The following is a 22,247-nucleotide window of genomic DNA, read 5'->3' as shown; positions in this document are numbered from 1 at the left end:
GATGTACACACCATGTCGTTCATTGTCTCCCAACTCCAGAATCATCCCTGACAATAGCATAACATCAGAGTCACTGTAAGTAGCCTGACATTTACTAGTAAATGGAAAAATGTGGAGTCCATCACAATTCTGAGATTTTGCTTTGTAACAGATACAAATCCATGTTAAATGGAGAAAGGCAGCCATTCTGACTGGTCTTTCTGTCCTTGAAGAGCATGAGATTTACAATCCGTCCAATGAAAGAAGACCTTTGCTAACCTCAGGATGTGCTTATTTACTGCCATGAAGTTTTTCCTTATAGAACACAGTTGAACCTGATGATGGTGATACACAACATAAAGCATGTCAGACGGGATGATAAACTTGTCCTTTTAAAAGGATACATCATGTTGATATCCTGTCCCAACCCATAAGCAATTTTAGGAAAGGTGGAATTGCCCTATGTTCACCTGTATCTGGCTGCGCTACCACCCCAGTCGCTGAGTGCGCCAAACTATTCTACAAACATCGACAGCTGTGGTGTCAATGTGCCCTTTTTGTGAATGCTATGCAGCACCACCATATCAATCAAACAGTATGTGATGTTTCCCTTTAACAAACAAAACATTTTATTTTGCTATTTAGCTATTGCATGGCCTCAATTTTAAGTCTGATTGCTTTTTGAAATAATCTCAGGTACAAAAATAGCAGCATAACTATTTTAAATGCTCCACCATTGGTGGCCATACCTTCAGGTGCCTAGGCCTGAAGATCTCAAATTCCTTCCCTAAACCTCCACTTCTCTCTCTTTCTCCCTTTAAGGTACTCGTTAAAATCTACCTCTTGACCAAGCTTTGCCTGTCTGCCCTAATGGAGCCTTAGGTAGGTCATTGTCAAATTTTGCTTTATAATGCGCTTTTATTACATTTTAAATTCTAGAATAATACAAGTTGTCGCTGCAACCATGAGCAATGCCACAACTGATGTACCAGCTTGATGACTGCATTGAACATGCTGGATCAACTCGGAGTTGTAATTCTGTCATACCATTGTACATGAAATGCGGCAACTTGAAAGAACCAGATTATGAATCAGAGACTTTGCATGCAGTTGACAAAAACAAATCTGGATATTAAGATCCTGTGTAGCAAATGAGCTTGTTAAAAGAGACAGCTACACCTTAAATGGGATTGTTGACAGTAGAATTATAAGATTCTGCAGCAAACATCTGTCTAATTAGCCAATATAATTATAAAAACATCAAGCCAGGAGGCAGTACTTGGAATCTGGATAAAGGGGGAATCACATGCTCCCCATACAGGATATCAACATGATGTATCCTTTTAAAAGGACAAGTTTATCATCCCGTCTGACATGCAATATGTTGTGTATCACCATCATCAGGTTCAACTGTGTTCTATAAGGAAAAACTTCATGGCAGTAAATAAGCTCATCCTGAGGTTAGCAAAGGTCTTCTTTCATTAGACGGATTGTAAATCTCATGCTCTTCAAGGATAGAAAGACCAGTCAGAATGGCTGCCTTTCTCCATTTAAGATGGATTTGTATCTGTTACAAAGCAAAATCTCAGAATTGTGATGGACTCCACATTTTTCTGTTTACTAGTAAATGTCAGCATAATGGCATTCCTAAGGCAGTGCTGAGTAAGTATAATCACTGTTAAATCCATATCTTCAGCTGATTGGAACAAAGGATCATTAAAAGTTATAGAATCCAGAATGCTACGACCCAATGAGTCCACGTCACGGATGAATGAAGAGTTTTTAAAAATCAACTTCAAATATATGTGGACATAGAGGAGTCAGCTTCCTCCTTCTAGCTCTGTGGGTTGGCCTCGACTCTGTCTTGGCTTTATTTGTGTCTGGATAGAATAGTTCAAAGTTGGATTCAGCAAGTTGTCAGGTCGAGCGCTCCTCATTTGGATCATTACTACTTTACCAGCAACAATTCCTCTCACCTTCGCAGTAAATTTGCACTGTGTGCCCTTTGCAACCCGAGTCTTTTTATTTTTCTTCCAGACTGTATAAAACACCTTGGGGCTTCCGGCTATTGCTCTGCAGATACAGCTTACCAGTTGTGGTTTTAGGACCTTCGGACATAATGATCTTGGTGTGTGCGTGCGTGTGCGTGTGTTAACTTTGTAGTTGTGTTCCTGGAATGAAATTGAAATATTAAGTGAATCAGATTTTCCCTGTCCAGCCAATGTAAAGCTGTAGCTCGGTTCTGCAGAACCCTTGTTGTCAGAAAAAGTTGAAATGCTGTAGATTCTGAAGTTGAAATTCCACTGGGTTGAAATACTGAACATCGCAACATTCCTATATTTGTAAACAAAACAACTTGTAAAATAAAATTTAAAATGACCAAATAAATATGCTAATTCTACTTGCTCCCTGATCCTCCCACTCCCCAAATCTCCTACTTGCCCATCTTCCTTCTGCTCCTTTCCACTCCCTAGGAGATGGGAAGGAAGGCAAGTGGGAGAAGGAGTTGGGGGGGGGGGGCACGGGGAATAGAGTGGAGGATGGGGGGGTGAGCAGGGATGGGGATTGAGCGGGGGAAGGGGAAAAGCAAGAAACGGGTAAGCAGGAGGTGAGTGTGAGGGGGAGATTGGGGGGATGAGCGGGAGATGGGGGTGTGAGTGGGAGATGGAGGAGGTGAGCGGGAGACGGGGGGGGGGGGGGGGAGCGGGAGACGGGGGGGTGAGCGGGAGACAGGGGGGGGTGAGCGGGAGATGGGAAGGGGGTGAGCGGGAGACGGAGGACGAGCGGGAGACGGGGGGGGGGGGGGATGGTGAGCGGGAGATGGGAGGCGGTGAGTGGGAGATGGGGATGAGTGGGGGGGATGAACGGGAGATGGGGGGGTGAATGGGAGATGGGAGGTGAAGGGGAGAGGGGGGGTGAGCGGGAGATGGGAGGCGGTGAGTGGGAGATGGGGATGAGTGGGGGATGAACGGGAGATGGGAGGTGATGGGGGGGTGAGCAGGAGATGGGAGGTGAAGGGGGCGGTGAGCGGGAGATGGGGATAAGTGGGGGGGATGAACGGGAGATGGGAGGTGAAGGGGAGATGGGGGGGTGAGCGGGAGATGGGGAGTGAACGGGAAGGTGTGGGCACGGAGAGACAGTGAGTGGCTGGATCGGGGAGTGGGAGAAGGGGTGAGCTAAAATGGAAATCACAACATTGTGTTGTCCATACTGACCCCATCATATCTACAATGTCAAAGCTGAACAACTTAAAACAGGGACGTATTGTATATGCAGAGTACTATCATCAAAATGCTGCATTACTTGACCAGGAATCAGACAATAAAGATATTAGCACATGATGTTGTCATGGCAACAAGCTGCTGCTACCACAGTAACAAATTTGCTGGTTTCATTATGACGAGTTGCAGCTCAGAGAACCCAGTAACAAACAGGTCCTACTCTGCTGTCAACCTAAAAAAATGTCAGAATTGAGAAAAAGACAGTTACGTTTATATCGCACTTTTAACAACCTCAGGATGCCCTAAAGCGCTTTACTATCAATTAAGTACTTCTGAGATGTCGTCGCTGTTGTAATGCGGAGGAAATGCTACAGCTAATTTGCACACAGCAAGTTACCACAAACAGCAACGTTATAATATAATGACCAGATAATCTGTCCTGGGAAGAAAGAGACAGGAGCAGGTCATTCAATCCCTCGATCAACATTCAGATCACGGCTGATCTGCATCCTAACTCCATTCACCTGCTTCAGCTCCATATCTTGCCGAACAAAAAAATCAGATTGAAAATGATTAATTGAGCATTTTGTGGGAGAGAACTGCACACTTTTACCACTCTCTGCATGAGAAGTATTTCCTAACTTCTCTCCTGAGCGACCTGGCGGGTTTAGATTTTCAGATCACATCGTCTTGTCCTGCAATTCCCTGACCAGCAGGAAAGGCCTCTCTCCTGTTGGAGACAATCATTGGTTGGCACAAACGTTATTTTCCATATATCGGCTCAAGCCTGAATGTTGTCCAATGTGGCTGCATTCAAACATGGGCTGCTTCAGTGTCTAAGGGGTTGCAAATGACACTGCAATCATCGACCAACATGCCCACTTCTGACTTAAAGTTGGAGAGAAGGTCAAAGCAGCTGAAGATGGTCGGCTATAAGACACTATCCTGAGGAACTCCTGCAGTGTTGTCCTGGGGCTGAGTTGATTGGCCTCCAACAAACACAACCATCTTCCTTTGTGATCTGTATAATTCCAACCAGCGGAGAGTTTCCCCACCCGGTGTCCATTGAATTCAATTCTGCGAGAGTTCCTTAATCCCACACTCAGTCAAATGGTGCCTCGATGCCAAGGACAATCGTTCTCATCTGGCTTTGTAAATTCAGCTCTTTTGTCCATGTTTGAAGCAAGGTTGTAATGAGGTCAGGAGCCGAGTTATGCTGGTGGAACTGAGGTTTGGTCAGCAGGTTACTGTTGAGCTATTTGTGTGCATATTGCATACATTCAGCTGCAGAGACACTGTGTGGAGGACATCTCACCATTCTTCCAATCATTCTAGACTTCAGTTTGTACGATGTTGAGATGCCATCAACCATTTACAACGTGAAACACCAGAAGTTTCGATTACTTTCCCAGACCAGCCAGGAATGAGAGTAGAAGAAGGATGATTTGCAAATATTTTGTCTTTCAACAATTAATATTTTAGTAATCTGCTTCATGGGAGGGGTAAAAAGCCTGCTACATGTACCTTGTGGCTCAGTATTACCTAACCACCACTCACTAAATGCCTGCCTCCACTGTCTAAAGAGTCCATATAATTACTCAAATAATTAAAATCTTCATTTTCAAACTGTGTAGGTTGAATATATTGTCAGGTAATACAGCCCTTAGAGCACATGGACTTCTTCAGTCTGCTTCTTTGACCATTTCCTCAGCAATGCAGAACACATAAAAACTGCACCCCTGACAACATATAACATCAGGCTCCTAAACATAGCACTGAAATGTCAGACACTAGTGAGATCAATTACAAAAATGGAAAAATACGGGACTTTTCTGACACTCATTCGTCTTCCTGAAGTCACTGGTTCCACAAAGTGACTAATTCAACACATCTTCTTTGAGAGAGCAAGGAAAGTCAAGAAAAGATCCAAAATCTTTATCTGCAGACGCCCCAGAGATGCATTGCAAACTGTTCCGTCTCTTATGTACTTTACGGGTCAAATATTAAAGGTTTAGGTAACCACTGAGTTCATTTTATATTGAACAGTGTATGTGTTTTCAAAAATATTTTTTTGGGGGGGGAGGGCGGGGGCTCTCGCCATTGACATAATGGGTATCCCAACGTTAAACGCCAGGATCCCCACTGAATATATTTAAATATCATTACCAGGCCTTTATGTCTGATAGCCCTTCCATGTTAGGGGAGTTGGGATCCAGCCCTTCCCTTTATTTCCCCCAATGAGTGCCTGAAAAGACGATGGAGGAAGCTGACCTCGGGGTCGGAAGCTTTCCTATCTGCTGTGCCACTCTGCAGGAAAATGAGAGCATTCTGCCCTTTGCATCGGCATCTCTCATACAATGCTGGCATCTGATAAAGAAAATCTAATTCAAGAAAAATAAGTACAATTACCCAAAACAATCAAAGGGTGCTGTATAATTAAAAGAATGTAAAAAAGATTTCCTAAAGATCAAAGAGTTTGAATCGTGGGGAGGTTAAGATGAAGAAGTCAGCATGCAGAAAACCGCAGGTGTGTGCTTGTCTCCAATCATCTCCAGTTAAAGCCAGCAAACTCCCCACTATATACCATCCCTGTTAGATAGCTCACACAGTGCCTTTTTGCAAATTCTCTCTTCCAATGGTCAGTTTTTAACCAACAAAATAACTAATGGTCCACAGCAGTTCATCAGAGTATGTTATTTATTTCAAATATCCACAAGAATATATATCTTTCTATTTGTTGAAAGGACTGCAGTGAGCATTGAAAAGACTGTGAGCCCAATGATTTAAGACATAGAATCATAGAATCTACAGTGCAGAAGGAGGCCATTTGGCCCATCGAGCCTGCACCGACAACAATCCCACCCAGGTCCCATCCCCGTAACCCCACATTTATACAGTCCTAATCCCCCTGACACTAAGGGGCAATTTAGCATGGCCAATCAACCTAACTGCACATCTTTGGATGGACATTGTTAGCTACAGCTCAGTGAGCAGCACTTTCAACTCTGAGTGAGAAAGTGTGGGTTCACATCCCATTCCAGAGACTTAAACACAAAGATTTACCCTGACACTCCAGTGTAATACTGAGGGAGCGCTGCACCGTTGGGAGGTTTCATCTTTCAGATGAGATGTTAACCGAGGTCTTTCTCACGTGGACACAAGCGATCTTTAGCACTATTTTGAAGGAAAGTGGTGAAGTTATTACTCGTGTCCTGGTCAATATCTAGCTTTCATCATTTAATGATCGACATCATTAAAAAGTATGATGATCTGGTCATTGTCACATTGCCATTTCTGGGAGTGCACAAATTGGTGCCAGATTTCCTGCATTATACCAGCAACAGCAATTCATTGATGTAAAGTATTTTGGGATGTCCTAAATAAACTCAAATCTTTCTTTCAAAGTGATACCTCATCAGCTGTAAAAAGATCTTTTGTTGATTTACAGTACTGTAGTTAATGGCCACCAGCTTACCTGAGTAATGCATATTAGATATTGAACTTGGAACTTTTTACATCCATCCGCGGAAACAGACTGGGACTCGGTTACATGCCTCATCTGAAAAACAGCACGTCCAACAGTGCAACACTCCCTCAGTACTGTGCTGGAGTTAACCAAGATTAGTGTGTTCAAGCGTTTGGAGAGGCAATTGAACTTGGAACATTCTGATTGAGGTTAGAGTGCTACGGACTGAGTCTTGGCTTGTAGCAGTAACTATCTGTAAAGATTTCACATAACAGAAATCAAATCAGAAGATAAAAATGTAATTCTGAGTTGCAAGAGCGACGGTGTAGCCAGAATAACCAAAGCAATTTGCCTGGGAGAGTACGGGTGCTGAGGTTTCTGGGCATGCAATACAAGGCCATAAGGAGCCCATTCCCACCTCAGTCTGAAGAAAACACTTTGATCACTTTACTCCAGTAACTGAAGGGCATCCACGTTATTTTAATAAAACCCGACTGGGTCCAGGTAGCTGTGTTAATGCTCCACTTTATTGCTTTTCTGTCATATTTCATTAGTGAGAGCGGAGACATCATGTAAGTTAAGGTTTAATTTAGACAATGTGCACAGATGTGGAATGCAGCAAGAGGGGTGCAACTCCAGAGACACATACCAAAATAATCAGCAGCAGATGCCCTTGAAAGAACGCCTCATCCTGAGATACTTGCTGCAACGCACAGTGTTCAGTTTAACTGCTAAAGTCATTCACCTTGCTGCTGGAAAACCTAATCTGGGGACCTGGCAACTGAGAAAACCTGGTCAGGAGCGGAGAGGAGGCTGTCAGTGTTAGGATCCAAAAGCCACAGATACGGCTTGTTTCATCAGTTATTAGTTTAGTTTCTGGAGGAAACGTTTCCTTCAAGCACCAACTTTCTAAATGTGTTTGGGATTTTGCACAGATAAAACCTTCACCTGAGATCTACATAACTTGAACGAGGAATCATCAAACACCCCTTTATAAAATCTCAGGAGCAAAAATGAAGACTAATGTTCATTTCCTTTTTGTGTATTTCTGTTTGGAATACCTTTGCTTAAGCAGCTAGGCCATCATCACTGGGATGGTATTGGAGGAGTTAATGAAGCTGAATTAACATACTCATGGTTGAAGACACAGAGCGCAATTCTCCCAAAACATTTCCAAAAGCGGTGAGATTCCTGCCGGGTGGGTCAGTGTGATCCAGATCGCAATCCACCCACTTTTGGAGCCTGATGAGATTCCTGCCGGGGAAGACATGTCTGGGACCTAAAGATGTCAGCCAGGTTGTTTTCACAGAGATCAGGGCACCTATTTTAAAGGGTGCTCTGATTTCCAGACAAAACCTCCTTTTGTCCTTCTCGCTGGCAGCGACCTTCCCCCTACTCAGAGGCAACTGCCCCCTCCAAGTGAGCTAAGGCCCCATTCCCCACTTCAAGCCCACCCAAAAGTGCCAATCTGGTATTGCCATGGTGCCAGGGGCCGGTGGCAGAGCACTGCCCAGCCATGTCCCTGACCACCTCGGGGCTGCAATGGCCTCCAAGAGACCAGGAGAGCTTCATGTTGCGCTGGTGGGTGTCTGAATCCCGGGAATCGGGTGAATATGGCTAAAACTTGAAATTGTATTTAAATCGCGATTGAAATATGCTAATCTGGTTCGCACCCTCGCGAGGCGCAAACTAGATTATGTAATCGGCCAGGGGTAGGGAGAATCCCAAAAGGGGTTCTCCCCAGTGCAAAGCACGTTACGGCCTCTCTTGCGTGATGTTCCGGTCATTGCGATTTGTGCCTGCGTGCACGGTGTCAGAGAACCGCCCCCACTGTCTCAGAAGTAGTTTGGGATTGGCAATCACACCTGTATGAACTTGGCTCCTTCACACCACAAGCGATAGTTTTAGCTCTCCATACTGCCAACAGGGAGTTACAGCTTCAAACTGGAAATTCAACAAGCTGTACACTCCCAGCGCAGTACCAAGGGAGAGTGGCTCAGCCGTAAATGCCTTCTTATAGCAGAGACACTAAATCAAAGCCCTATCTGCCCTCTCTGACAGACAGCAACGGCTTCATATCATCGTTTTGAAGAACGGAAATGGGGATCTGCCTCGGACAAAGTTACTGTAGCAGATTATCTGGTCACTACACATTGCCCCCTGTGGGCACTTGCTTTGCACAAATTGACTGTCATGGTTCCTATATTCTAACTGTGAGAACACTTCAGAAATACTGCACAATGTATTTGTGCTTGTGAAAGGTGCTATATAAATACAATGTTTTTTGCACATTTACCTGTGCACTGCACACAATCTTTCTAGCCGTTCAGTTTGTTTAGAGAATTACAGGGCGTTGATGCATAAGTTTCTCATTTGCTCTGATGGTAGAAGCTTGTTACTTGCCGCAGACACTCTGTTATCCTACATAATTTCACAATGCCACTCAGATCAGCAGTGTTCATTGTGTCAGTAAAAGGAGTCAATATATTCCAAAATCATAACAGGTCTCAGAGTTGACCATGATACTTTATGGTGTGCACAACCTAATTCTGGCTGATACACAAATCCTACTTCTTTTTTCAGGACATAAAATACGACATGAAGGTGCAACCTAGTCACAATTTAAATTACACAGAAATTGCTACATAGAAATATGTCCAACCAGTCCATGTTGATTTTATCCTCCACATTAGTAGTCCTGATCCCATGAGCCCAGCCTGTTTCCATATTCCTGTGTCCCACTGTCCTTCAAGCACCTATCTGACCTATTTGCATCAATGGTGACCGCCAGTACAAGTGCTGTGTGATAAAAGTTTCTTTCTCATTGTGCTAAATCTGATACAGTTATTCTTATATTAATGTGCCCCTGGTCATAGAGTCATAGAGGTTTACAGCATGGAAACAGGCCCTTCGGCCCAACTTGTCCATGCCGCCCTTTTTTTTAACCCCTAAGCTAGTCCCAATTGCCTGCATTTGGCCCATATCCCTCTACACCCACCTTACCCATGTAATTGTCTAAACACCTTTTGAAAGACAAAATTGTACCCGCCTCTACTACTACCTCTGGCAGCTTGTTCCAGACACTCACCACCCTCTATGTGGAAGAATTGCCCCTCTGGACCCTTTTGTATCTCTCCCCTCTCACCTTAAACCTATGCCCTCTAGTTTTAGACTCCCCTACCTTTGGGAAAAGATGTTGACTACCTAGCTGATCTACGCCCCTCATTATTTTATAGATCTCTATAAGATCACCCCTCAGCCTTCTACGCTCCAGAGGAAAAAGTCCCAGTCTATCCAGCCTTTCCTTATAACTCAGACCATCAAGTCCCGGTAGCATCCTAGTAAATCTCTTCTGCACTCTTTCTAGTTTAATAATATCCTTTCTATAATAGGGTGACCAGAACGGTACACAGTATTCCAAGTGTGGCCTTACCAATGTCTTGTACAACTTCAACAAGACGTCCCAACTCCTGTATTCAATGTTCTGACCAATTTCTGACCAACCTCTCTCTTTAAATTCTTATCCCTTAATCTTTGCCAGTAATCTACAGGATTGTAACATGGCAAGTATTTTCTGATAGTTCATTACACCACATCTGTTCCTGTTCTCCCATTCCATTTAACCGTCATCTCCTCAAAAGGTTTGTCAAACATAATCTTCTTTTCTAAAATCTGCGTCGGCTGCATCTCATTTTTTGCTCCTCGGATAGATATTTAATTGGAATTTTAATTAAAGATTTCAAAATCTTCCCTGCCATAGTTGTTAAACTAGCTGGCCTGTAATTACCTGAGTTAGCTATGTCTCCTTTTCTGAAAACGGGTATTACATTGAACACTCTCCTGTTCCGTGGCAAACATCCACTCTCAAAAAAGCCTGAAAGAAAAGTTCTGAGGCCTCTGCCATTTCTTCTCCCATTTCCTTTTGGGGGCCTTTAATGTATCCCATCAGTTCACGGCACTTTGTTTTGCTTTAGCTTGCTAACTAACGCTAGTACCTCTCATTCCACCCTCAACCAATTCAGGTTTACCTCCTCCCCAGTATCCTTCTCTTTTGTTCCCCTGATTGGTAGAAATCTCAAAGGAAGTCCTGACTGCAAGACTCCATTTGTTTGACCCATAGTAAATTGTCATTGCGTCAGCATTACTGCCGGAAAGATTAACCTATAATCAGTTACAGTTTGAAAAGGATTTAAGAATACATGCAGAAACTCCAAATTGTACTGCATAATGCAGGAAATCTCACTAATATGCTGCCCCACAAGCTGCAAATATTACTAATTTATAAATATCAGATGTGCTTTAAGGCTTCTAATGCAAACTACTCCAGCGGATAAACTGTAATGCTTTGCCACTGGATGGTGCAGTACATTGGAGCAGCGCACAATAGAAAACATGCATTCCTCATTTTAAAACACCATTGGGATAGAGATGTTTCCCAAGCTGGGACAAGTTTGACAGAAACAAGGCAGAAATATGCCATCTAGCAACTGATTCGTTGTAGCATTGTTGAAGGCTGGCACTAGGGTCTCGTCATCTATTGGGCATAATCGCTTTCAGATAACAGGGAAAAAACGAACCTCTTCAATCCACACTTTTATACCGAGTAGTTTTTTTAAAACAATGCCTATTTAGCCAGCGATGTGATGTTCTTCTTTCCTTGGTCAGCATTTCAGATGCAATGAACTACTTGGCTACTTTTAACTCCAATTTGTATGTTTACAGTGTCTATAGATGTAGGAGACCATCTAACACTTCAATCAGATTCACTTTGAAATAGTTTCGAGTGGTTGAACTTTTCTCATGAGAAAAGGTTCTCATTGCCTATTGACACACGACTTCAACCCATCAACGTCGAAGCGATTTATCCTGCCAGATAAATCACTCAACTCTAATAAAAATAAATCCTTGATACATTCATATGATATCTTCCATTGCAAGAAACTGAAGCCATGCCAGAGAGACTCAAAATCTCAAGCTTTGGGAGAATAAAAATAGCAGCGGGTCATGCCGCTTAGTGAACACGATAGACTTTTTAAGAAGCTCGGGTCAGAATGCTCTTCATTGTTACTACATTGTATGTCAGAGTTAAACAATAGCATCATTGGCTATTTCAAACTGCAAAGAAAATTATGCCCTTCTGTTCTGTTTGAATATTACTTGACTGTGGCAAAGAAGATACCTCAGAATACAGTCATTAACATTGCATGCACTTGACATTTAAAGTTTGATGATTGCAGAGTTTAATTACATCAGGCTCAACTTCTTAACTTTTTAAAATTAATAATCTATTTCAGTGAATTTCACAGATGGAGCATAAAAAGCCAGGCAATTTCAGAGGCTTGTCAGTAGCATTTTTTCAGTCCTCGGGAAAAGGGAGATAAGGAAAAATAATAAATCAACATGAACAACTTAAAATTTCTATCTTTCCCTTCTCATATTATTCCAAATCACTAGACCAAAATCAGAAATGGGTTCCTTTAACTGAGTGAAGTGTCCATAAAACAAGTTATTCCTTACCGGTATTATGGTATTGTAAGAATTGAAAAAAGTGACAACCTGCACAATCCAAAATCCTAATAAGCTCTGGAGTTCCTTTTATGGTTCTCTACCTCCCTCTCTCTCCTTCTTTCAGAGGTTCCATAAAACCTGAATCATTGGTCAAGCTTTTGGTCACCTGGCCTACCATATTTTCACGTTGTAGAGATGTCGGCGTTGGACTGGGGTGGGCACAGTAAGAAATCTTACAACACCAGGTTAAAGTCCAACAGGTTTATTTGGTAGCACGAGCTTTCGGAGCGCTGCTCCTTCATCAGGTGAGTGGAGATGTAGGTTTCACAAACACGGCATATATAGACAAAGACACAATTGTAAGATAATATTTTCAAATGGCTCGATATCTTCTGTTTGATAATCGATCCTAGGAAATGTCTTCGAACCAATGTTTTTCTTTGGTACCTTTCGGTATTTTATTTCTAATCAAAAAAGCCAACTCAAGTTAAGTCCAATCATGATCCCCACATGAGGGACCAATAAGATCCAAGCTGACAGGATGAGGCATTGCACCCCCTCCTGGGCTGGATCTCACGCTTCATCTTAGCCAAAATGCCGAGATGGCTTTGAAAAATTGCATCAGGTAAAGCCTCAGTTGAACCTCATTGGCTACCCTGATTCTTTACAAACCATGATCACAGGTGTCAGCACACCCCTTGTGCAATGGGGCTGGCCTCATACCCTGCCTAATCATAGTTTCACCCTTGCCAGGTCTTCGGACCAATGTTGCCTTTCAGATTCAGAGGTGTGCGGCCACAAAGCAGTCCAGAACTTACCCCTCAGCGGACAAACAGGCTCTGTACAAGGAGCAGTCCCTTTAAGGTGTGGGTAAGTACAACCATGCAATAACCTTAGAGGACCTTGCAGGGCCACACACAGCAAAGAAAGTTAGAGGGATTTCGCTTGGGACATTTATTTATGCTATTGGCATTATATTAATGTATGCTCTTGTTGTGGAAGTTAATTATTAACACTGCATTATGAGCTTCTTCTATCCCCTGCATCATTTGTGTGTAAATGGGGCAATCTGCGATGGTCACAGTATTCAGAAAACATAAGCACAGGAACAGTCAGCCTACCTTTTCCACAACATGTTCCATTTCAGTAGCACTGGTCTTCTGCATCTCCAATTTCATCCTTTCCATCTCAGCTTTCAGCTTGTTGACTGCAGCTTCGTGATCACGCAATGCTTTCTGTCTCTCCTCCTCACGTAGTAGTCCCAACTCAACCAGCTGTTGCTTTCTCTGAGAGTTGACCTGGATAAGTTCTTCACGTAACTGGTGGACCTGGCTCTCCAACTCTGCGATGGTCTGTGAAATTAGCAACAATCTCTTTTAATCATTGGATTGGGTCACAAATCTACATTTGATGACAATATCTTATTAAAATGGCGAGACCAAAATTGTTAATATGAGTTGGTTTGCAAACTACTTCTGAATGGACAGTATTCAAATATTGAGAAAGTAAATGGTGCTCGTTGTCATAATTCTCATTTCTTTTTTAAAATCTCCGCCTGCATGGTATATACAAGTACTTTAAGAAAAGGGTCAGATACCCTGATCTCAGGCAGCACTCTCACCATAAAGCATGCTCACAAGAATATCCTTAGAAAGATGTTGGAACAGAAGATAGTAAGCTAATCCACATTTAAAAGCTCTGGAAGGGGAAAATGGACTTTCCGATCTTTTATTTGGAGGCAGGCTTTCTTAAAGGAAGCTGAAGTTAGTCAAGTCTGACACATATCAATGTCAATCCACTTAGTATACTCCTCAAGCAACACTGTGAAGGAGCAGGTGTGAGATAATTATTGCACACAGGTTAGGTTAATACTCCCGTGCAGTACCAATGTTGTGCTACATTGTCTGAGGATGCGCCTTTTGGATGAGATGTTAAACTGAGGCCCCACTTGCACTCTGATGGAAAAGATCCCGTGACTTATTTTTAAAAAAGGCAGCTGTTCCAATGTCCTGGCCAAAATTTATCCCTCAACCAACAATCATCACGAAAGCAAATGATTTTCTCATTGGTACAGTAAGTAATCTCACAACACCAGGGTAAAGTCCAACAGGTTTATTTGGTAGCACGAGCTTTCAGATGAGTCACCTGATGAAGGAGCAGTGCTCCGAAAGCTCGTGCTAACAAATAAACTTGTTGGACTTTAACCTGGTGTTATGAGACTAGTTACTGTGTCTACCCCAGTCTAATGCCGGCAACTCCACATCATTTCTCATTGGTGTGTTTGGGGGATTTGTCAGCGTGCAATTTGACTAACCTTTAGCCATTGCTACAATGTTGATCACACATCAAAATATATTTAATTACACTTGAAACACTTTGGAATGTCCTGACGCGGCAATCATTCTTTCTTTCAGGTATGATTCAAAGGTAGGATCACCATTCTTTCCCCAGGAAGGTCCTTTTTGACCCCATTTTCCTTGGAAACCTTCATACATTTTAGCTCATCCAGAACTGTGGCCCACATATCCTACCCTGTACTATCACTGAATAGTTTCACTCATCCATTGTTCCCTCTCCTCACTGACGTTGGTGTTACGCACCCATCGCCCCTAATTTAAAATTCTCAATCTGATAGCGAAGGATTAAGCTATCACTCTAAACCTCTCCAATCCTACACACATTCTGCATTTCTCCAGTCTGACCTCGACTGCATTACCCTCTCCCTTTGCCCCACCAGTGGCATTAAGCCTTCAGCCAACCAGATGCCAGCTGCGTAATCCCCTCACTAACCCCTCTGCCTTTCCGAGATACCTTCCTCATTTAAGATCTTTCGTACAACTCACCTCTTTAACCCTTCCTAATAATGCCTTCTTTGTCACAGCACCCTTTTTTGTCGTTGCTGTTATTGAATAAATATATTCCAAAAGCATAAAAGCCAGGAGGAAAATAAAAAAATGTTTCACAAAGGTGAAGTTCTCCGTAAGGGGTTGATTTTAAAAAAAGTTTATTTATTAGTGTCGCAAGTAGGCTTACATTGACACTACAATGAAGTTACTGTGAAAATCCCGTCATCACTCCAGCGCTGAATGCTAGTTGTTAGTTACATTATAGAGATCACTAATTAATTCACATGTAATAAACAACAAAAGGAACACTATTAGAGTATGCCCACACACAATGGCTTAATCAGTAAATGCAGTGTCCAGTGTAACTCCATGGCCTATAGATCAGTTATCTAATCACACTGAGGGCTGCACATTGGGAAGACCTGCCAAAGATCCTGTGACTATGCTGTATCTGTGAACGTACATCAAAGACAGATTTAGGCTTAGCTGCGATGCCCCCCCCAGATGAACAATCTGTTGACATTTGCTGTCTAAGCTTATCATGAGAAATGGTCGCTTGGGCACGATACAAAAGGGTGACCAACAGCTGCAAAGAGTACCTCAGCAGGCAGCGGTGCCATCAGGAAAACGTGGCCCTTTGTCTGAGGAAGGAGCGCCGTTTTACCGATGGTGATAATTGGACTCAAGCCAACTCATAGCTGGAAACTATTCCATCAAGATGCAATTTTACGCACCACTGACTTATGAATGAAGGTGCGAAAAGCACATCCAGAAGAACAAAAGTTTTCATCAAACAAAATCAGAATCAATGAAGCAATGATCATTCAATGTTGAATGTCAGCGATAATTATTGAGAATTAAATAAATTTTTATTGAATAAAACAAGTTTCAACTGATTACAGGAGGTCTGTTGTGACGGCCAAGAAAATCTGTGATGTCTGTCAGAATTTTTGAAAAATATCCTCGGGATATGGGATCGCTGGCAAGGCTGGCATTTATTGCTTGATTCCTATTTGCCCAAAAAGGGTGATGGTGTTTAGCCATGTCATTGATGGGCAGCACAGTGGTTAGCACTGCTGCCTCAATGCCAGGGAGCTGGGTTTGATTCCTGGCTCGGGTCACTCTGTGTGGAGTCTGCACATTCTCCCCGTATCTGCGTGGGTCTCCTCCGGGTGCTCCAGTTTCCACCCACAGTCCGAAAGACGCGCTGGTTAGGTGCATTAGCCATGCTAAATTCTCCCTCAGTGTACCCGAACAGGCGTCAGAGTGTGGCGACTAGGGGATTTTCACAGTAACTTCATTGCAGTGTTAATGTAAGCCTATTTGTGACACTAATAAATAAACTTAAAACTTACAGCAGCCCATATGGTGTTAACATTCAGGTACAGAAAGAAATTAGGAAGGCAGTGGACATGTTGGCCTTTATTGCAAAGGGATTGGAGTACTAGATTAAAGAAGTCAGTGCTCTAATTCAGTCTACACAAAAGAGGACACAAATCAAATGCCAGAAATGTTGGAGAATGCAAGATTAGTGAGAGGGAAGAACTGAGGGAGATCAATATTAGTGGAGAAATGGTGCTGGGAAAGATGGAGGGATTACAGGCGGATAAATCCCCAGGACCTGATAATCTACATCCCAGAGTACTTAAGGAAGTGGCTCTAGAAATAGTGAATGCATTGGTGATCATCTTCCAGGATTCTATAGCCTCTGGAACAGTCCCTGCAGATCAGAAAGTAGCTAATGTCACTCCAATATTCAAAAAGGGAGGCAGAGAGAAAATAGGGAATTATAGACCAGTAAACGTAACATCGGTCGTGGGGAAAATTCTTGAATCCATTATCAAGGACTTTATAGCAGAGCATTTAGAAAGCAGTGGCAGGATCAGACAGAGTCAGCATGGATTAATGAAGGGGAAATCATGCTTGACAAATCTGTTGGAATTCATTGAAGATGTAACTGGTAGAGTTGGCAAAGGGGAACCAGTTGATATGGTGCACTGGGACTTTCAGAAAGCGTTTGACAAAGTCCAGCACAAGAGATTATCATGCAAGATTAAAGCATGGGATTGTGGAAGTGTATAGAGATGGATAGAAAACTGGTTTTGATTTGATTATTGTCACATGCATTAACATAGTGAAAAGTATTGTTTCTTGCGCGCTATATAGACAAAACATACCGTTCATAGAGAAGGAAACGAGACAATACAGAATGTAGTGTTATAGTCATAGCTAGGGTGTAGAGAAAGATCAACTTAATGCAAGGTAAGTCCTTTCAAAAGTCTGACAGCAGTAGGGAAGAAGCTGTTCTTGAGTCGGTGGTTTGTGACCTCAGACTTTTGTATCTTTTTCCTGAAGGAAGAAGGTGGAAGAGAGAATGTCCGGTTAGCAGAAAGGAAACAAAGAGTAGGAATTAATGGGTGCTTTTCAATTTGGCAGGCAGTAACTAGTGGGGTGCACAAGGATCGGTGCTGGGACCCCAGCTATTCACAATATATATTACTGATTTGAATGAGGGAACAAAACGTAACATCTCAAAGTTGGGTGAGAGGGTGAACTGTGACGAGGATGCAGAGATCCTTCAGCATGATCTGGACAGGTTGGGCGAGTGGGCAAATCAATGGCAGATGCAGGACAATTTGGATAAATGTGAGGTTATTCACTTTGGAAGCAAAAACAAGAAGGCAGATTACTACCTGAATGGCTGTAAGTTGGGAGAGGGAAGTGTGCAGTGGGACCTGGGTGTCGTTGTGCACCAGTCACTGAAGGTAAGCATGCAGGTGCAGCAGGTGGTAAAGAAGGCAAATGGCATGTTGGCCTTCATTGCGAGAGGTTTCGACTACAGGAGCAGGGATGTGTTGTTGCAATTATACAGGGCCTTGGTGAGGCCACACCTAGAGTATTGCGTGCAGTTTTGGTCTCCCTTTCTGAGGAAGGATGTTCTTGCTCTCGAGGGAGTGCAGCGAAGGTTTACCAGGCTGATTCTGGGGATGGCAGGACTGATGCATGAGGAGCAATTGACTAGGTTAAGATTGTTTTCGCTGGAGTTCAGACAAATGAGGGGGGATCTCATAGAGACTTACAAAATTCTAACAGGACTAGACAGGGTAGATGCAGGGAGGATGTTCCCGATGGTGGGGGAGTCCAGAACCAGGGGTCACAGTCTGAGGATTCGGGGTAGACCATTTAGGATGGAGGTGAGGAGACATTTCTTCACCCAAAGAGTGGTGAGCCTGCGGAATTTGTTACCACAGAAAGTAGTTGATGCCGAAACATTGAATGTATTCAAGAGGTGGCTGGATATAGCACTTGGGGCAAATGGGATCAAAAAATATGGGGAAAAAGCAAGATTAGGCAACTGAGTTGGACAATCAGCCATGATCGTGATGAATGGCGGAAGAGTCTCAAAGGGCCAAATGGCCTCCTCCTGCTCCTATCTTCTCTGTTTCTATGTAATTCAGGCTTGTCCAAGGTACTAGCCATAAACTGGATGTGGCCTGTGATGCCCCTCTACTCAGCCCCTGAGTCAGTTTCCAAATTCCTATCAACCAGTTGAGTTTCAATTCAAGATTCTGCTTAGAGCTGCACCTCTATTCAGAGGCTGCTTTGCTTCCACATTTGCTGCTGATAGGCTGATTAGTGAGCATATCAGCAGCAAATGAGGGAGAGAAACAGTCTGCGATTGGTGGAGCAGTGAACAGTCTTCTGATGGTTGGTGGGTGAAAGAAATGAAGATATGCCGGTTCTAAAGCCTGGGCGTCAAACTACACGGCGGCTGGAGCTCAGGGAGACAGATGTAGCAGGGCTGGAGCTTAGGGAGTCAGGCGCTGTGAGGCTGGAGCCCGGGGTGCCAGACATTGCGAGGGTGGAACCTGGGGACACAGGGCTGGAGAGACCAAGGTCTTGGTGAGTCAGGAAGAGCAAAGTTGAATTGGGCCCTGGGAGGTTGAAGTTTTTTTAAATTTTGGTGAGACAAGGGAGGTGATGGTGACTGAGGGGGTGAGTGGTAAATATTGATTGAGTGAGTGACTGAATGGGTGTGTGGGAATAAGTAACTGGGTTTATGGGAGTGAGTGAGTGTATGTGTGTGTGTAAGAGTGAGTAAGTGACTGAGTGTGTGTTTGTGGGATTGAATGATGGGGTGTGCGTGAATGTGGGAGTAAGTGACAGTGTGTGTGTGTCAGTGAGTGACGGGCTGAGTGGGTTGGGGTGAGTGTGAGTCTGCCTCAAGTCCAGTCTCAGTTCCCTCACTCACTCTCACTGCCACATACCAACACGCACACAGGCACGCACACACACGCGCCATTTTTATTGCTTACTCTTTCTTTAACTCAACAATTTATTGTTATGACATTTCTTTCTTTAAAACCTCAACCTTTCCTTGGAATTCAGTGCATTGTTGTGCCAAATCTTATCTTTCCGAAATTTGCTTAATGATCCTTTTGAGTGGGAAAAATATCCAAATGTTGCCCCTGAGCGAAAAGGTTGGACAATTCTGCTCTTATTGTGCAAGCACAAAAACAGAAAATGCTGGAAAATCTCAGCAAGTCTTGACAGCATCCGTGGAGAGAGAATAGAGCCAATGTTTCAGGTCTGGACGAGGATCATCCTGACTCGAAACGTTGCACAAGGCTTTGGTGAGGCCACACCTGAAGTACTGTTTGCAGTTTTGTTCTCCATATTTGAGCTTGCATTGGGGGTAGTACAGCCGAAGGTTCACTGGATTGGTTCCTGGAATGAGAGGGTTTCCTATGGCGAGAGACTGAGTAAATTGGCCCTATATTCTCTGGAGTTTAGAAGATTGAGAGATGATCTCATTGAAATATATTGTTCTGAATTCTGATTCTGAATGGGGGTTTGACAGAGGTTCTTTCCCCTGGCTGGGGAATCTAATGTGGAGATGCCGGCGTTGGACTGGGGTAAACACAGTAAGAAGTTTAACAACACCAGGTTAAAGTCCAACAGGTTTATTTGGTAGCAAAAGCTACACAAGCTTTCGGAGCTCTAAGCCCTTTCTTCAGGTGAGTGGGAATTCTGTTCACAAACAGAGCATATAAAGACACAAACTCAATTTACATGAATAATGGTTGGAATGCGAATACTTACAACTAATCAAGTCTTTAAGAAACAAAACAATGTGAGTGGAGAGAGCATCAAGACAGGCTAAAAAGATGTGTATTGTCTCCAGACAAGACAGCCAGTGAAACTCTGCAGGTCTAGGCAACTGTGGGGGTTACAAATAGTGTGACATGAACCCAATATCCCGGTTGAGGCCGTCCTCGTGTATGCGGAACCTGGCTATCTGTTTCTGCTCAGCGACTCTGCGCTGTCGTGTGTCGCGAAGGCCGCCTTGGAGAAGGGGCTTAGAGCTCCGAAAGCTTGTGTGGCTTTTGCTACCAAATAAACCTGTTGGACTTTAACCTGGTGTTGTTAAACTTCTTACTGGGGAATCTAAAACACATGGGCACAGTCTGAGGATAAGGGCCTGGTCATTTCAGATTAAGATGAGGAGAAATTTCTTCACTCAAAAGGTTGGGAATCTTTGGAATTCTCTACCCCAGTAAATTATGGATACTCCCATCGTTCAATATATTTAAGGTTGGTATAGATTGATTTGAGGGAATCAAGAGATATAGGGAGTGGGTGGGAAAGTGGAGTTATGGCCGTGATCAGCCATGATCTTATTGAATGGCACAGCAGACTGTATAGTCTACACCTGCTTCTAGCTCTTATTTTGGAGGGAGTGTCAGTACTTTGGCCCAGCAACAGTGAAGGAATGGTGATCAATGTCCGATTGTCAGAAAAACCCATCTGGTTCTCTAATGTCCTTTCGGGAAGGAAATCTGCCATCCTTACCTGGTTCTGGACTACATATGACTCCAGAGCCACAGCAATATGGTTGACTCTCAACTGCCCTCTGAAATGGCCCAGCAAGCCACTCAGTTTCAAGGACAACTAGGGATAGGCAGTAAATGCTGGCCTTCCAGCGGGGTCCTTGTCCCATGAATGAATAAAAAAAAGTCCGGATGGACTTGGAGCGAAACTTGGGGAGTGTTCTCAGGCGCCTGCTGCCCTCGTTATTCTAGGTGACAGAGATCTCCTAGAAGGCTTAACCATGAAATCAAGCCTCAGTGTTGATAGTGACATCAATCTCAATGGAAACAGCTGCGAGGACAAATTTAATCCTTAGAACCAAGAGATTCATGCAAATCATCTTCAACTACAAGTCATGCATGTCTGAGAACGAGTTATCTTGAATAACCTCCAGAAACACTCAAAGTCTATTAAGCCTTTCATGGGAAGACAAAAGAATAAAGCTCTCTCTAAATTTTCAGGATTTTATTCGGGGCTCCTTGCTCTTTGATCAAAACATTCTTCTCCAGTCCAAGAGGTGGGAGTGAAGAAAGCGTTAGCTTTGGTCTATAGTTCCTCTAAGTAGGAGTGTTGCCATGAATTAACATATCCCAAAGCCATTGCAGGTGACTGCCTGAAATCATGTTGATGAAGGTCAGAGAGACCGGACATTTATTTGGAAGTTGGTGAGCATCTGTGCTGGTGAATAATTCATCATGGAGGTTTTGTGGTTGGTGCTTGGAATCAGAACATTAGTATGCATAGATTCAAGTTGATTGGTATAACTACTGTCTGGAGTAGATACTAGACCTATAAAGACAGGGAGAAGGCAAATAGAGAAAAAAAGCAAGAATGCTAAAAATGAAAAGTCATCCCATCTACATCACCGAGACAAAATGGCCCATGTAAACAGTCAATTTTATATATTCTGAAGAATTTTAATTGTGCACATTCTAAGAAGCTGTGTGTGAGGTGGAATGAAAGGAACTGTAAACACCTTCACAGAGTCGACCTTTTAAACACAGTGGAGGTGCATGTCTTGCTAGTTTTGCAATTTCAAAAATGCACCTTCCAATTAGCCATACAAGGGCAAATCAAAAACCCAGAGTGCTTGCGTGCACAGGTGTATGGGGAACAGCCGATACGAAGCAGAACGGCATTTAATCATGCTTATTGACTGGTTATTAATGATCATGAAAGATGATCTGCACTTTTGACATAGTCAATCCAGAGTCAACATGACAGCGTGCCAAGTAGCATCGAGGTAGCGTACAGGTCTGGGTTCATATATCGTAAAGACCCCAGATCAGTTTCCCTTCAGAATAAGAGAATAAATTGAACAGCAATACCCTTGCCACATTTTTTTTTTGAAGTGAT

The 22,247-nt window shown here is 43.3% G+C and overlaps 1 protein-coding gene across 3 annotated transcripts in view; it reads right to left on the bottom strand.

Moving 5' to 3' along the window:
- Positions 1-22,247, bottom strand: part of cep112 (centrosomal protein 112) — a 483,816-nt gene that overhangs the window by 157,302 nt on the left and 304,267 nt on the right. For all 3 annotated transcript variants that reach the window (XM_078226009.1, XM_078226010.1, XM_078226011.1), the window contains one exon: positions 13,296-13,526. In XM_078226009.1, coding sequence (XP_078082135.1) covers positions 13,296-13,526 — 231 coding nt within the window. The remainder of the gene's footprint in view (positions 1-13,295; positions 13,527-22,247) is intronic.

The sequence above is a fragment of the Mustelus asterias genome, chromosome 12, assembly GCF_964213995.1.
Source record: "Mustelus asterias chromosome 12, sMusAst1.hap1.1, whole genome shotgun sequence".
NCBI lineage: Eukaryota > Metazoa > Chordata > Chondrichthyes > Carcharhiniformes > Triakidae > Mustelus > Mustelus asterias.
This window is presented reverse-complemented; position numbering and strand designations above follow the sequence as displayed.